Genomic DNA, 13,643 nt, shown 5'->3' with positions numbered 1-13,643 from the left:
TAATGGTCTATCTTGCTGTAGTGCTTTGCAGCTGTGGGAAGCAAAGCCATTTCTATAACTCAGTTCAACATATATTTATCCATGTTTACTCCTGAAGAAATTAATGAAACCTCTTCCTCAGATCAACTCTAGGACATAAAGAACAGTTTTAGAAGTGTTTCTGTATCTTATCTTCAGTTCAGTTAGGTCACATCTGCTGTCTCTACCTTAAATTCTGTTTTTCCATCAAGCACAGATCAATCTCTCCTTACAAATTCCTGCTTGCCTTTTAAAAGTTTACAATGTACAGAGTACAAAATGAAACTTTTTCCAAGAAATTCGTAAACAATGTAGACAACAGTTCAGCTAGGAACCTGGGGCCACTTTAAACTTTAAAAATTTTTACATTTAAACATAGGCAGAAATGGTACAGTACCAGGGTTAGGATTTTATTCTTAGCAGTAGATCTAGATACAGAGTACAGGAGACCACTTAATATGTGAATATTTTTTAATCTTTGTTTTGAACTTCATATATTCTAAGAAAAGGATAAGATGTTAAAAATGGAGAAAATTGCTTGTCAAACTTCCTTCTAGATAGCCTTGAAGTAGGCTATGACCATGACTAGAGAAATCTATTCCTCAAACTGCAAAAGTGGTTACCTTTGAACACTCTTGCCCTGGCCGGTTCCTTAAATTTATTTCAAAGCCAGGTATGTAGAAAGACTCTCAGACCTGGTGAAACCATGTCATGACTCTGTTTTTCAGAGACCAAGATGGGAAAGAGGGGCGGGAGGAGAGTGAGACCAAAGGGCCTATTCATTTGGTAAACCTGGGTAGTGCATTTCAGATTCCACAATAAAAGATTAGCAGCGTAATCTTCAAATCCTGATCACGATCAGCGTTCCTATCAGGCCATTTCAACTGTCTTGTTGTTTAATAAATGCAGGGGTTTTATTCTTTTTACAAATGGAAGATTTGAGTTTATTGCAAACTTCATGACGTCTGTCACTTTATTAATACATGGCCATTATTATAAACGGTAGGAAGGGGATTTGTCTTTCAGATTTGTGCGTTAAGATAATTTAATAACAAAGGATTTTAATTAACCTCATTTAGATCAACAGACTACCTCATCAGGACCAGATGCAAAGGTAGGTTTTTCATAAAATAAATGACTGCTTTCTGCAACTACTATGCAGGTATGGGAAGGAAGTGGAATATACAGGGCATACTTTTGAGAAGGTAAATACCAGATGGCATAGGAAATCATTACTGGTAAAGCATCTAGAATTTCACTGAGCTGTGGTCACCATTGCGGTGCCCTGATGAGAAAGGTTGATTTTTTAAAAATCTGGCAACAGTAAATTTTTTAAAACAGTTTGCAAATAATGTTTAAGTTCAAATGAGAAAATGTCATGTAAGTTAGGCAGTATGTCACGTACTCCCGCTCAAGAAAATTAGGGCATGCCGTATTACATGTGGGGAATTGATGTCAAAAACTCATAGCCTACCATTCAAGTTGACCGTTATCCTAGCAGATGGTAAATGTCAACGTGAGCTCATTTCTAAGGAAGGCTTTCCAGGGGAATCAGCATTGAAGATGGATGGGCTTCCTTTCTTTGGTGGGCAGGCCAATATACAGCAAAATGTGGATCACTTTGTATGCCTCTCCTATTAAGGAAGGGAAACCTTAAGTAAGTGTTTCCTTTTAAGGGAAAGAAACTAGGTTTTCGTTAAGGAGGAGAGATGTCTGATTGATAATCCTAGAGTTCATAGAGGAAAAAATACCCAAATTAGTCTGCTCCAGGAAAGAATCAGAATCTTCTCCAGGATAAATTACCCAGTTCTTCTCATGACTTCTTACTGATTGTGGTTTGGGGTCCCATCACCACGTTGATCACTAACCTCAGTGGGTACTCCATTTATTATCATCTTTTTAAAAATACAGCACTCAGACTCTCTCAGGATATTGTCTGTCTTAGTGACTTCAGCAACACAAGACCAAAAAGCTAAATGAAATATCTTGCTTCATCAAGAAGAGAGGGTCACCAAAGGGAAAGGATTGTTCTTCCCTTACATAAAACTGTGGCACTTCTGCTCCTGAAATACTGTAATGCGGTTTTGTTAACAAAGAGAAAATAAGATTGGACAGAGACCTTAGGGGGGAAGCAAAAATAAGAAAAGGAAGTAGAGGCTACTGATGTGAGCAAGTAAAAAAAAAATCTGTTCGGAGGTTATTGAAAATCATCTTGGTGAGGGCTGACTAAGGTCTGCCTTACAACGTTTGCAGTGGCAGTGGCTAAATGGAGGTGGATTTGCGGGGCATTTCAGAGGTAGAATCCTGAGGATTTGGTGGCTGATTGGATTTGGAGGGAGAGCGGGAACACCATGTATGGTTGAACATGTATAGTTGCCACTTACTGCACAGATGGAAATAAAGTATCCTCAGGTAGACATTTTTTACAATTTGCACAGCAGTGATTATTAGGGTCCCTGAGGGAGAGTGAGAATTTTACCTTTGGCAGTTGAGTTGATGGTGAGCTATTAATAACCAAGATGGAGAATAAAGGAAAAACTACAGATTTGGGGGGAAAAAACGATACCTGAGTACAGCTTGACATAGATGTCTGAAAATATGAACCTAGAGCTTGAGGAAGAGATGTGAGCTAGAGATAAAATGCGGGAGTTACCACATGTAGGTGGTGGTTGATGCCACGAGAAGAGTTGAGGAATACATAGCGTAAGGAGAAAAGAGAGTTTGTCAAATAATATTAGGCAATACTAGCATGGAAGCGGCCAGCAGCAAAAGAACGAACTGTGGCAGATATCATAGCATTGCAAAAACCAAGCGGGGAGAGAGTTTTCAGAAGAGTCAACAATGTCAGAAGCTTCAGAGAAAACAAGTAAGACAAGAACTAGGACTACACCGTATGAAGGTCTTCGGCAGTCTTGGCAAGAGCACTGTCGGTGGAGTAGTGGGGACAGAAGCCAGGCTGCAGTGACTTGAGGGGTGAACGGGAAGAGAGGAGGTAGAGGCAGTAGGTGTAGACTTTCTAAGGGAAAGGGAGGAACGGGTATTTAGAGGAGGACATGCGATTGAAGAAGGCTTTGAGGGTTCTTTGGTTAAAACTCTTGAATATATTTGTTAGCTGAAGGGCAAGAGCTAGTACCAAGGGAGGTGCTAAAGACATAGGAGGTGGGACCCTTTGTGGAGTAGGGTCCCAAAGGAGTCAGAGAGGGAGATGGAACTGAGTAGAAGTGAGAGGATTAGATTCACCTTGAAGAGATGCTGTTTCTACAACAGGAGGCAAAGAGATGAGGACAGACGCAGACGTAGGTGTACTAAGTCTGCAGGTGATGGACAAGGAAGTTGAAGAATTTCCAGCCGGATGACCTGTATTTTCCCACTGAAACAGGAAAGAGAGTCATCTGCCAAAAATCAGGCATAGGGAGGACATAGGTGAAGGTTTGGAACAGCTGTTTTAGGAAAGGGGAGAGGAAACAGTCTAATGACCAGGGGTGGATAAACTGTGACCCATGGGCCAAATCCAGCCTACCGCCTCTTTTGGTAAATACAGTTTTATTGGGACACAGTAACACCCATTCAAAAGTCTGTGGCTGCCATTGCCATACAACAGCAGAATTGAATAGTTGCAACAAGAGCCCTTGTGGCCCACAAAGCCTAAATTATTTACTGTCTTGTCCTTACCAAAAAAAGTTTCTTGACCCCCCTAGTCAGATGATAGTTCACAAAGCTTAGTTACCTATGAGAATCACCTGAGGACCTTTAAGAACATTCCATTCTCTGTGCTAAACACGAACTAATAATATCAAAATATCTGAGGGTGGAGTCTGTGCAGTAGTATTTTCCAAAGCTCCCCAGCTGATTCTAACGTGTAGCCTGGGTTGAAAGCCACTGATAGACGACTAAGAAAAATGATTGCTGAAGAGCACTGAGAACTGCCCCCACCCCCCGCAATGAATTCAGAAACCATGAATTTATAGGCACTTTGTCTTATATCTGAAATTTCTGAAGCTGACCTTCTTTTTCCGTTCTTGTAAACAAATTACCCTTACATTTCTAAAGGCTGGTTTCTTGAGATGCAAGAAAATGCTGATCCTTCGAAGAGATTCCTTATTCTATTTCCTCTTCTTTTTTCTATCTTCTTTTGCATTTCTGCTTCTACATCCCTCGATTTCTTTTATTTTTTTTTTTTCTCCTCGATTTCTTTTAAATTCAGTTTTACACTTGTACCATTTCTTACCCCCTTTGGCCATTAAGTAAAGAAACAATACTTCCACATTTTATTGCTACAGAGATAGCAATTTGCTTTCCATGATTAATCTCAGGATTCTTGCACCCTTCCCCCTCCCTTTTTTCCTTGTTGCCATGGGGGACAGACTTGATGTAGGCTCAAGTGGCAGTGAGAAACCATCTGTGGCACAGAGACTCATAATTAGCCATTATTTCGTAACATATTTACTTTTGTCCATGATATAACTAAGTCTTTCTAGAACTGTAAGGAAATTATTACTCATTGTGTATAGAGAACTTTGTTCATACCTTTGGTTTTCCTTTACTAAGAATAATGAGTTGGACATAAGCTTTTGAGAGTTCCTCAAAACTTAATAGTATAAAGCCATTTGTAATACGTATTTCAAAACTGCTTGAAAGAAAGAAACATTCGCTATAGGAAAGCAGGAGTCTTAAATGTAAAAATGTTATTAATGTCGTAGTAACTATCTTAATAGAGGAGTAATAACAGATATTAGAAACAAGATAATAAAGACTCAAAGCTGAGCCCAAAGCATTTTCTTCTGCTTTTGGAATATTCCAGAACTTGGTAGCAGCATTTTTCCCTGCCTAATTATTTCCTGTTCTTCAACACTAGTTTTCCATTTCCAGAGTACACTGTGCTGCTTGGGTTGTTGTTGGGATAGCTAACGTGTGTAGACAAGCAGAAATCCTTTGACAAGTGAACCTTTTCCGTTCGGATATTTCTAGAGAGGGCTTTTAGGAGTGATTTCACTGCTGTGTTTTATGGTCCTGGGACTATCACAGCAAACTAGATGCAAGACCAGGAAGCAGGTCTCTCTGAGAGTCCGCTTCATGCCATGGGAATGAGGCAGTGTGTGTTACTGATCCCAGGGCCCCAGGCAGACTTTGAATCTGAACTAAGGGGGCATATTTTCCTTCTCTATTGAATTATTTTTACTTAGTTTAAACTTAGCACGTTTCTTCTCCCCTCACAGATGTAAATTTTGATGATCCATTCAAGATGTTGACTGATTTTCCACTGTGTAGTTCTTGCTTTTTAAAATTTATTTTATTTTATTAAAACTAGTAAACAATCCATTGGGAGACACTTTGAGTAAATACCTGCTCTGAAGAACCCAGTTTTTAACATTATATTTTCAGGTATCCCAAATCTCTTTAGAAAAATAAGATAATTAGTCAATAAATTGAGAACTAACCATTGTTTTTTTTTGGGGGGGGGTTGTTTTTTTTTAGATGATAGGCCATTTAAGTTTACTGATAGCTAAATTGAGGTAGAGAAAATTTAACACATTTTTCCCAAAATGAACAAGTGTCATAAAAAATAGGATCCAACAGCAAGGATTTCCTGGGTTCACCGTTCTAGTCACTGGGCTTCCATACCATTGTTTAATGGAAAGTTAGTTTAAATCGTCCAGGTGAATTAAAATGGGTTCTGATACATGTTTTGATTTCATACTATGTGTGGGGTCTTGGTTTATGTTAACATGCCTCAGATGTTCAGGACATTTAGCTGTCAACTGCGACCTTACTCATCTGCAGATTTCTTTAGTTCCTCTGATTTTCGTGTATGACAGTTTAAGATCTAATTTTCAGTGATACGGCTTCACAGCTCAAGACCATATTCTAGCACAGAAAGGATGTTAAAATTTAGATGCATTCATCGATCATTTCAGAGTGATGAATGTTCTCCCAGCAAACATTTGTAGCATGTAAAATGTTTGAGTTATGTCAAATCTGTGTATCAGCAAGTTCGTATAATTTAGCTTCTGGGGTTATTATCACAGAGACTTAAAAATGTAATAGAATTAAATGCAAGGGCACTGGTTTAAACATTACAGCTCTTTAAGGAGGTGGGATTGACTCAATTATAAAAGGAAATACATTTAAAATGAACATGAGCACCGTCATATCCAATATAGAAGAAAATGATCATTTTCTTTATGAAATTTATCCTATTTCTATATGGTTTTGCGTATAGCCAGTAGCCATCATATATATCACCCCCTGCAAAATGAGTAGACACAAATAAATTCTAACTTCTAACTACAAGAGTCGCTTTTTTGTATATTTCAGTTAATTCACAAATTGTTGAGTTTGATTTGTTTAATATAAAATTTAAAAAATGTTGATTCTGAAAACTTCAGAGTCCCAATTTTGGTGCCTTTTTCGTTTTCGGTGGCTACGGGGTTAAACAATTTTGATGGGCATTTTCAGTTCAGACTAGTGGATTGTAAGGGTGATTGTACACATACACCCCTGTTTCTGAGTGGTATCACTAAAAATGGAAAATGTAGACGCGGAATTATTTTACAGGAAGAAAAGCAGATTTTGTTTGCTAATGAATGGCTCTGCTAAGCTCAAGCAGACAAACTTGATGTTTTAAAGAGGCTTGTAGTTATTGTGTTGGTGCTAGTGAATTAGAGGCCATTAAAATTATTGTACTGAAAAATATACCAACATATCTGTATTCATCTTAGATATTCCTTCAGAATGCCAGTGAATCAGCATAATTTTCAAACCCAAAATAGATTTCCCAAGTCACAGATTATTTCACAGGTTTAGTTCTCTTTGCAGTTATGGAAGTTTCATTCAAATGTGAAAGAAAATCTAGCTTGACATTATTTGAATGTGAAATTAGATGACTCTGGTTGGTTGTGCCTTCAAAGTCAAGGGCCTTCTCTTTATGGTCTCTGTAAAAAAAAATAATAATAATAACCAAACTGAGAAATTATTCTGGGTGAAGGTCTTAGTTTCTTAGATGGAAAAAAATGACCGAGGATGATACCTCCTCAGAAATCAAGGAGACAATAGTAGTCGTGGCTAAATAGAGTAAGATTGGCTCCGTATTGCGTTTTTGAGGCCAAGTTGAAAAAATAATCCAAATGAAAGGTCGTGGGATACATATTTAAAAGAGTGTCTCATGGCTTTAACTCAGAAGCTAAATTCATATTTGTAGGAAAAAAGCCAGTCTGTTGGAGCTAAAGAATAAAATAATTGGCAAGAATAACAAAGAAGAATTTTAGCCAATAAAACCAGATATAAGGAGGTAATGCACACACGTACACATATATGCACACGCATACAACACACATACACGAAAGACAAATGGAAGAAACCAATCTTATGCTCATTGCTCTGTTGCTATTACGGGATGAGTTATTTTGGAATTCCTAAAATAATTCTGTTTTAAATACATACCCTGCACTGAACGTGTAATACCTTTGCTCTGGCAACATATTCTGTAATGCTTGATAGCTTTATAAAACAGAGCAAATAAGACTTTTTAGCTATATTTCATTTAATCGTTCGGTGAATCTCATGTCTTGGTGCAGACATTGTTTTTAGTCCCTGCCTTCTTGTTTGTATAATTTTAATCCACCATGTGATAGAAAAACACAGAGCCCATCGAGACCCTTTTTCTTGCTATCCTTTTTTTTCCGTGAAAGTTAAATATTTTAAAATAGTTTACCTATCAAATCCCATGCTCACTAAGTAATAACTGGTTTTATTTTTCTCCACCCCCTTCTTGGACATAGAGCAATACCCAGCAAAAATTATCTTTTAAATAAATATTCATTAAAATAATTAATAAAGATGTGTATGACAAAATGTAAAGACGAATCACATTATTTCTGTCAAGGCTTTTGAATATTTAAAATATGTGAAAGGGCCCAATTATAACTTTTCATGCATTCTCTCAAGTGTTAACGTTTCAAGATTACATAAGAAAGTGAATTACTGAGACACGAGCAAAAAATTGAAGGCAACAGCACTGGTTGCAATGGTTACACCGCTTAAAGGGAATTGTGACTTCTGAACAGGGAAACTTTAAATGAAAGCGTTTCTCTGATCATTATAATAGCTGTAACCAAGGTTAGTAACTGGCAAGCCCCCGACTAATCTATTTAATATGTTTGGCCCAGGCTGAATGTGTGAATAGATAACACGTCTGTGCTAAAATTCTGATTAAGTTGTTCATCAGATACTCTAATGCTAACTGCTTTTGACATTCCTGGAAGTGAAAGTACTGGGAAAGCCTCAGTTGATTTCTTGGAAAGATTTTACATATAGCCAGTAGCCATGATATATAACATCCCCTTCCATAAGAGCCTCAGATGTGTGTAGGCATTCTGGCTCAGCATAAAACAGGAGTAGCCAAAATGAGAGATGGTGTCCATTTTTACCTGAGAAAAAAATTATTATAGAGATTTGGAAAAGTCCAATGTAAATAACTGCCCCAAGGTGTTGGAATGTAGACTGTAATAATACAGAGAATGAAAAATGCTTAACCAGAGGGAGGGTGTGAATCGTCCCATAATATTCTCATAAGTGACAAAGAGACGCTAGAAAATGACAGCGATAGCTTTCAGAAATGAGATGCCAACAGGTAAAACTCCATTGTATATAGCAAATAGTGAAACAAAAAATCCTGTGCCTAACAAAGCCATTCCTATAATCTGGTCACAAAATCAGCAAGGCTACAACAACAAAAATGTTTGGTTGTTGGTCTGATTAAAGAATTCTCCAAGATATTGTATGTGGTATTCCCTGGTTCCTGCCCACGTCATAACAATGATTTCCTGTAATACCAGTGTTAACTCTTTGCAGACTCTTTGCACTGAAGAAGTTAGAGGCAGAGCCTCGGGGAGATCTGAAGCTGAGTGTTTCTATACTGTATCACAACCTTTAGTTATTTATTCTTATTTTTAAACTTTATTTTATATTAGAGTGTAGTTGATTTACAATGTTGTGTTATCGTAACCTTTAAAGTAAAGATTTCCTGAAAACTCCCTCCGTTCTTCCAGTCTCAGAAAGCCCAGTCACACATCTGGGCCTGAAATGGTCCAGGAGCTTCGTCAGCCAATCAGTGACCAGATATCTGTGGAACATCCACAAGGTACTAGGCAGCCCAATGATCACATTGATCTCTACTGACAGTGGCTGGAGTTTACAGTGCACGTGAGATTCGTCCCAAGTTCAGAGCCCTAACTGTTAACAGTTGATCTACTGGAAGGATCAGCATGAACTGTTTCTCCCCAACTTCCACCGCCTGGCAATGCTATTTTTAGTCTAGAACTCACTGTCAGAAAATCCATATAGGGAAACAATTCGAATGTCCTTGGGGATGGGGGTGAGTGAGGGTGCATCATTATGGAAATTTACCAGTTGTACTGAATATATATTGGGTGTTTGACACCATAGACTTCAGCAGATCACATTAAGACCATGTTTATATGTCCTAGCAAGGTAAACTTGAATACAGTGGGAAAATGGTTTTCAGTTATATCAAGAAAAGATGTAAGTTGAAGTGCTTTAGAAGTTTTATAAATGTGCAACTCTTTTAAAAAAATCTCCCACCTGGGTAACAGATGGATTACAGTGGATTCAACCAACCAAAGCTCCAAGGTATATCAGAGTCAAACTCACATGTTTGGACAATGACATGGGGACATCTTCCCCTCCATTTTTCTGTAATGTCATGCTGCAGTAGTAGGTAGGCATAGCAAAGAGAAACAATACTGACCCATAGATAGAGATGCACCTTCTTGGAGTTACAATATGCAAGATATATTAACATCTGATCTTTTGGGGAATACCAAGTGCTCATTTATCCAGAATGGAATTCATTTCCTACCAGTGATTTTCATCACTGATGAGGAAATGGAGCGAGGTTTTGATGCTACCATCTCCTCTTGCTCTGAGATCCCTGTTACTCAGGGACCATTTCTCTCTGATTAGATGGCTGGTTAGAGAGGCGTTTAACACGAGAGACAGCAAGTGGATAAAAAGCACATTTATTAAAGCTGTTTATTATATTTTCGTTCTTAACATCCTTACCAGCAAGGGAAGCCACCTAGCCAGCTGACTTTGTTTCTTTGTACTCCTCTATTCCCAAAGAGAATTATTTGCTCAGACAAAAAAAGTTCTGCTTCCAGTAGGGCTGCCCATAAATCAAAGCATTATTTACGTCGCAAGGGTATTTGAATCTCGCAATTCTTAAACTTCATGTAAGATAATAGGCTCAGGAAACACATTATAAGTGCCAGTGTCTCTGATCTAGGCATGAGACTTTATTCAAACCAATAATTAACCTGGAGAAAAGAGATCAACAGAACCGTGATGGGTGGTTTTGCTCAGTACTTGTCTTTGCTCTGGACCTTGGCCTGATTTCTGTCCACACTGAGGGCACGCAGAGCAGCGTTTTATTTTACATGATTTGGAAGCTCTTTCGGTGTGCCTTCTCTCCGGATTCTGACGGGGGTCTTTTTCCACTCCATCATTCATCCTTTTATTTGCCAATCCTCAACAGCAGCTGCCTTGAACCTCTCAAGCCTTGGCAAGACTGGTGGATTTCAGCATCAAGGTGAGGGTGGGGGGTGTTTTGTTTTGTTTGTTTGTCTTTCAACATCTATAACACATTCCCTTCCCCCTCTCCGTGTCCTCAAGTCCATTCTATTTCCATGGTTCCTGCTGTCGGAGAGGTAAGGGCTCTGGTCTCCTAGCTTGCTCCTTTGTGTGGACCCAGAGAGGCAGTTTGGCAACCAGCTGGCTGGATGGTAGTGTTGTTCTTGTAATTGTGTACCGCCCAAACATCCAAAGGATGCAAGCAAACTGGTGAGGAGTAATAACAGTAAAGAAATAGAAGAATTCCAGATGTTTTTGAAACAATTCTGGTCTAGGTTTGTTTCAGAACTTTCCTTCTGACAGCCGGGACATCTCAGTCTTGTTAGTTTCAGGGAACCAAAATGAAAAAGGAAACACTCTTTCTTCCACAAGGTTATTAGTACTCTCTGAAATTCTGAGTAGGCCGTAAGGGCCGAGTGCTCCACCCTCAGGGGTCAACAGTGTGGGAGCACCTGGCCCAGGCACCGTAATTCTTGTTCCCACCATAGTGGTAAAGATCTGCCATAATATGGCAGAAATTCAATGAGTCAGTAGAGGAGATTGTATGATGGCAGATCTTTTCAAATAAGTTTACCATCATTGCTTTGTTTTTGCCCATTTGTGCCAATATTCATACAGGTAGCTCTGCAAACAGGTTTTAGATTGTTTGATCACATACCTAAAGCTCAGGCTCTCCTGTTAGTTTACTGAGAATTTTCTGTCAGAATATTTGACAAAGTGGGTTTTTTTTTATGGCAAATATAGAAGCATTTATACAATAGTCTTTTTGTATGGTCGATCTTCCTTTTGGGAGAGGGAAGTACTTGGCATTTTTGTCAGGATAATTGTGAGCTGACTGAGTTTAAAAATTGGAACCATAATGAGATTTGATCGGTGCTGTGATAGGGTGGTGACTGTACTGATTAAATGCTGATGACCTAAGTGTCCATCAACAGATGAATGGATAAAGAAGATGTGGCACATATATACAGTGGAATATTACTCAGCCATAAAAAGGAACGAAATTGAGCTATTTGTAGTGAGGTAGATGGACCTAGAGTCTGTCACACAGAGTGAAGTAAGTCAGAAAGAGAAAACCAAATACCGTATGCTAACACATATATATGGAATCTTAAAAAAAAAAAAAAGGTTCTGAGCAACCTAGGGGCAGGACAGGAATAAAGACGCAGACGTAGAGAATGGACTTGAGGACACGGGGAGGGGGAAGGGTAAGCTGGGACGAAGTGAGAGAGTGGCATGGACATATATACACTACCAAATGCAAAATAGATAGCTAGTGGGAAGCAGCTGCATAGCACAGGGAGATCAGCTCAGTGCTTTGTGACCACCTAGCGGGGTGGGATAGGGAGGGTGGGAGGGAGACGCAAGAGGGAGGGGATATGGGGGATATATGTATACATATAGCTGATTCACTTTGTTATACAGCAGAAACTAACACACCATTGTAAAGCAATTATACTCCAATAAAGATGTTAAAACAATAAATAAATAAATAAATAAAATAGATAACCAACAAAGACCTATTGTATAGCACAGGGAACTCTGCTCAATACTCTGTAATAACCTAAATGGGAAAAGAATTTGAAGAAGAATAGATACATATATATGTATAAGTGAATCACTTTGCTGTACACCTGAAACTAACGCAACATTGTTAATCAACTGTACTCCAATATAAGATAAAGATTTAAAAAAAAAAAATTACCATTCACCAAAACCCAACTTTACTTTCCATAGTAGACGGTAATTGTAGACATGTTGTTGCATTTTAAAAAATATTTAAATTTGAACGATATTAAAATAATATATTGTCAAGTAAAATTTATTCCTTATTACGAAGAAAAAAAAAGCATGCTGAAATAAGACGGACAATTAGTGGGTTTGGATTTTTACTTTGCTTTAACCATCCATGCCTAATTGAGTGTTTATTATTATTGTTATTTCCTGGAGTGTTGTTATGCATCGTTGAATGGTGACTTAAGTCATCCTTTGAGAGGCTTTACAAACATACATTCTAGCATTTTTCTATGTGTAACTGCTTAATCCTGAAGTATAGGTGTCATTCGTACAATTTCTGAGTCATTCCTTTAATATGATATAATTTTTCTAGTTAGCAGTATATAGATTTCATCAAACCCAGATTTCAGTAATCCAAGAAATTCTACCGAGACCTCACTCTCATTTGTGTGAGATCTCTCTATATGAAATGTGTCATAATAGTTTGAGATAGCAATCCACTGATTTACTGAGTAAATAGCATCTATTAGTAGTTAAATCCTGATTTTTAAATGGCTCAGCAGTCCTCAGCCTGAGGGATCTCAAACTTCATCTGGTGTTTTCAAGTTAGGGGAAATGAAAGTAGGACCCACTGTGAAAAAACCTGGACAGTCTCATCAGCAAGTTGCTCATTTCTGGCACATTAGTTAATTACTTCACAAACTGTTCATCGTGTTCCCATTTCACTTCTATAAGCCCAATAACACTTTCTTTTTCTGAATGTTACCAACATTTAATTTCTTAATGAATCAATGACTATTTCATAGGTTATAAATTAGCGTATGGCTTCACCCAATCAAGTGGCTACACTGCATTTTCAAACATTTGTCGGAACATTACGGGAAGATCGAAGCCAACCAGGATCACTTTTGCGTAAATAATGTATTTTCTCTTAGAACTTAAGATAAAACTTTGTTCTTAAAAGTTAGCAGCAAGACATTAAAAAACAATAACATTTTTCGTGGAGAGTTTATCTAAGTACAGCAGTAATAGAGAAAATTTGTCTTTTTTATGAGATGTTATTAAACCTTTATTTGTCGTTATTGTTGCCACCGAACCCATTACCATTTCGTCATGAACCAGTGTTTCATTCAATATATTGAGGAAATTAATCTTTCAGGAAGCCATATACAGAGCTGCTTTGCGAGAACCCATGATGAGTCAAAAGTTCATGGGCCGGGGGGGGGGGGGCTTCCCCGGTG

At 38.2% G+C, this 13,643-nt stretch overlaps 1 protein-coding gene across 12 annotated transcripts in view; it reads left to right on the top strand.

Annotated features, from left to right (window-relative positions):
* FGF13 (fibroblast growth factor 13) overlaps positions 1–13,643 on the top strand; it is a 543,918-nt gene that overhangs the window by 483,727 nt on the left and 46,548 nt on the right. Inside the window, exons 6-7 of one of the 12 annotated variants that reach the window (XM_028482275.1) lie at positions 1,098–1,132; positions 10,571–10,624. The exons of 10 other annotated variants lie outside the window; for them this stretch is intronic. In XM_028482275.1, the coding sequence (XP_028338076.1) occupies positions 1,098–1,132; positions 10,571–10,624 (89 nt within the window). The remainder of the gene's footprint in view (positions 1–1,097; positions 1,133–10,570; positions 10,625–13,643) is intronic. One more of the 12 variants, XM_028482274.2, reaches the window with a different exon arrangement.

Source organism: Physeter macrocephalus, chromosome 21 (assembly GCF_002837175.3).
Source record: "Physeter macrocephalus isolate SW-GA chromosome 21, ASM283717v5, whole genome shotgun sequence".
In the NCBI taxonomy this organism is placed as follows: Eukaryota; Metazoa; Chordata; class Mammalia; order Artiodactyla; family Physeteridae; genus Physeter; species Physeter macrocephalus.
Note: the sequence above shows the minus strand (reverse complement) of the source record. Positions and strands in the feature narration are given on the sequence as shown.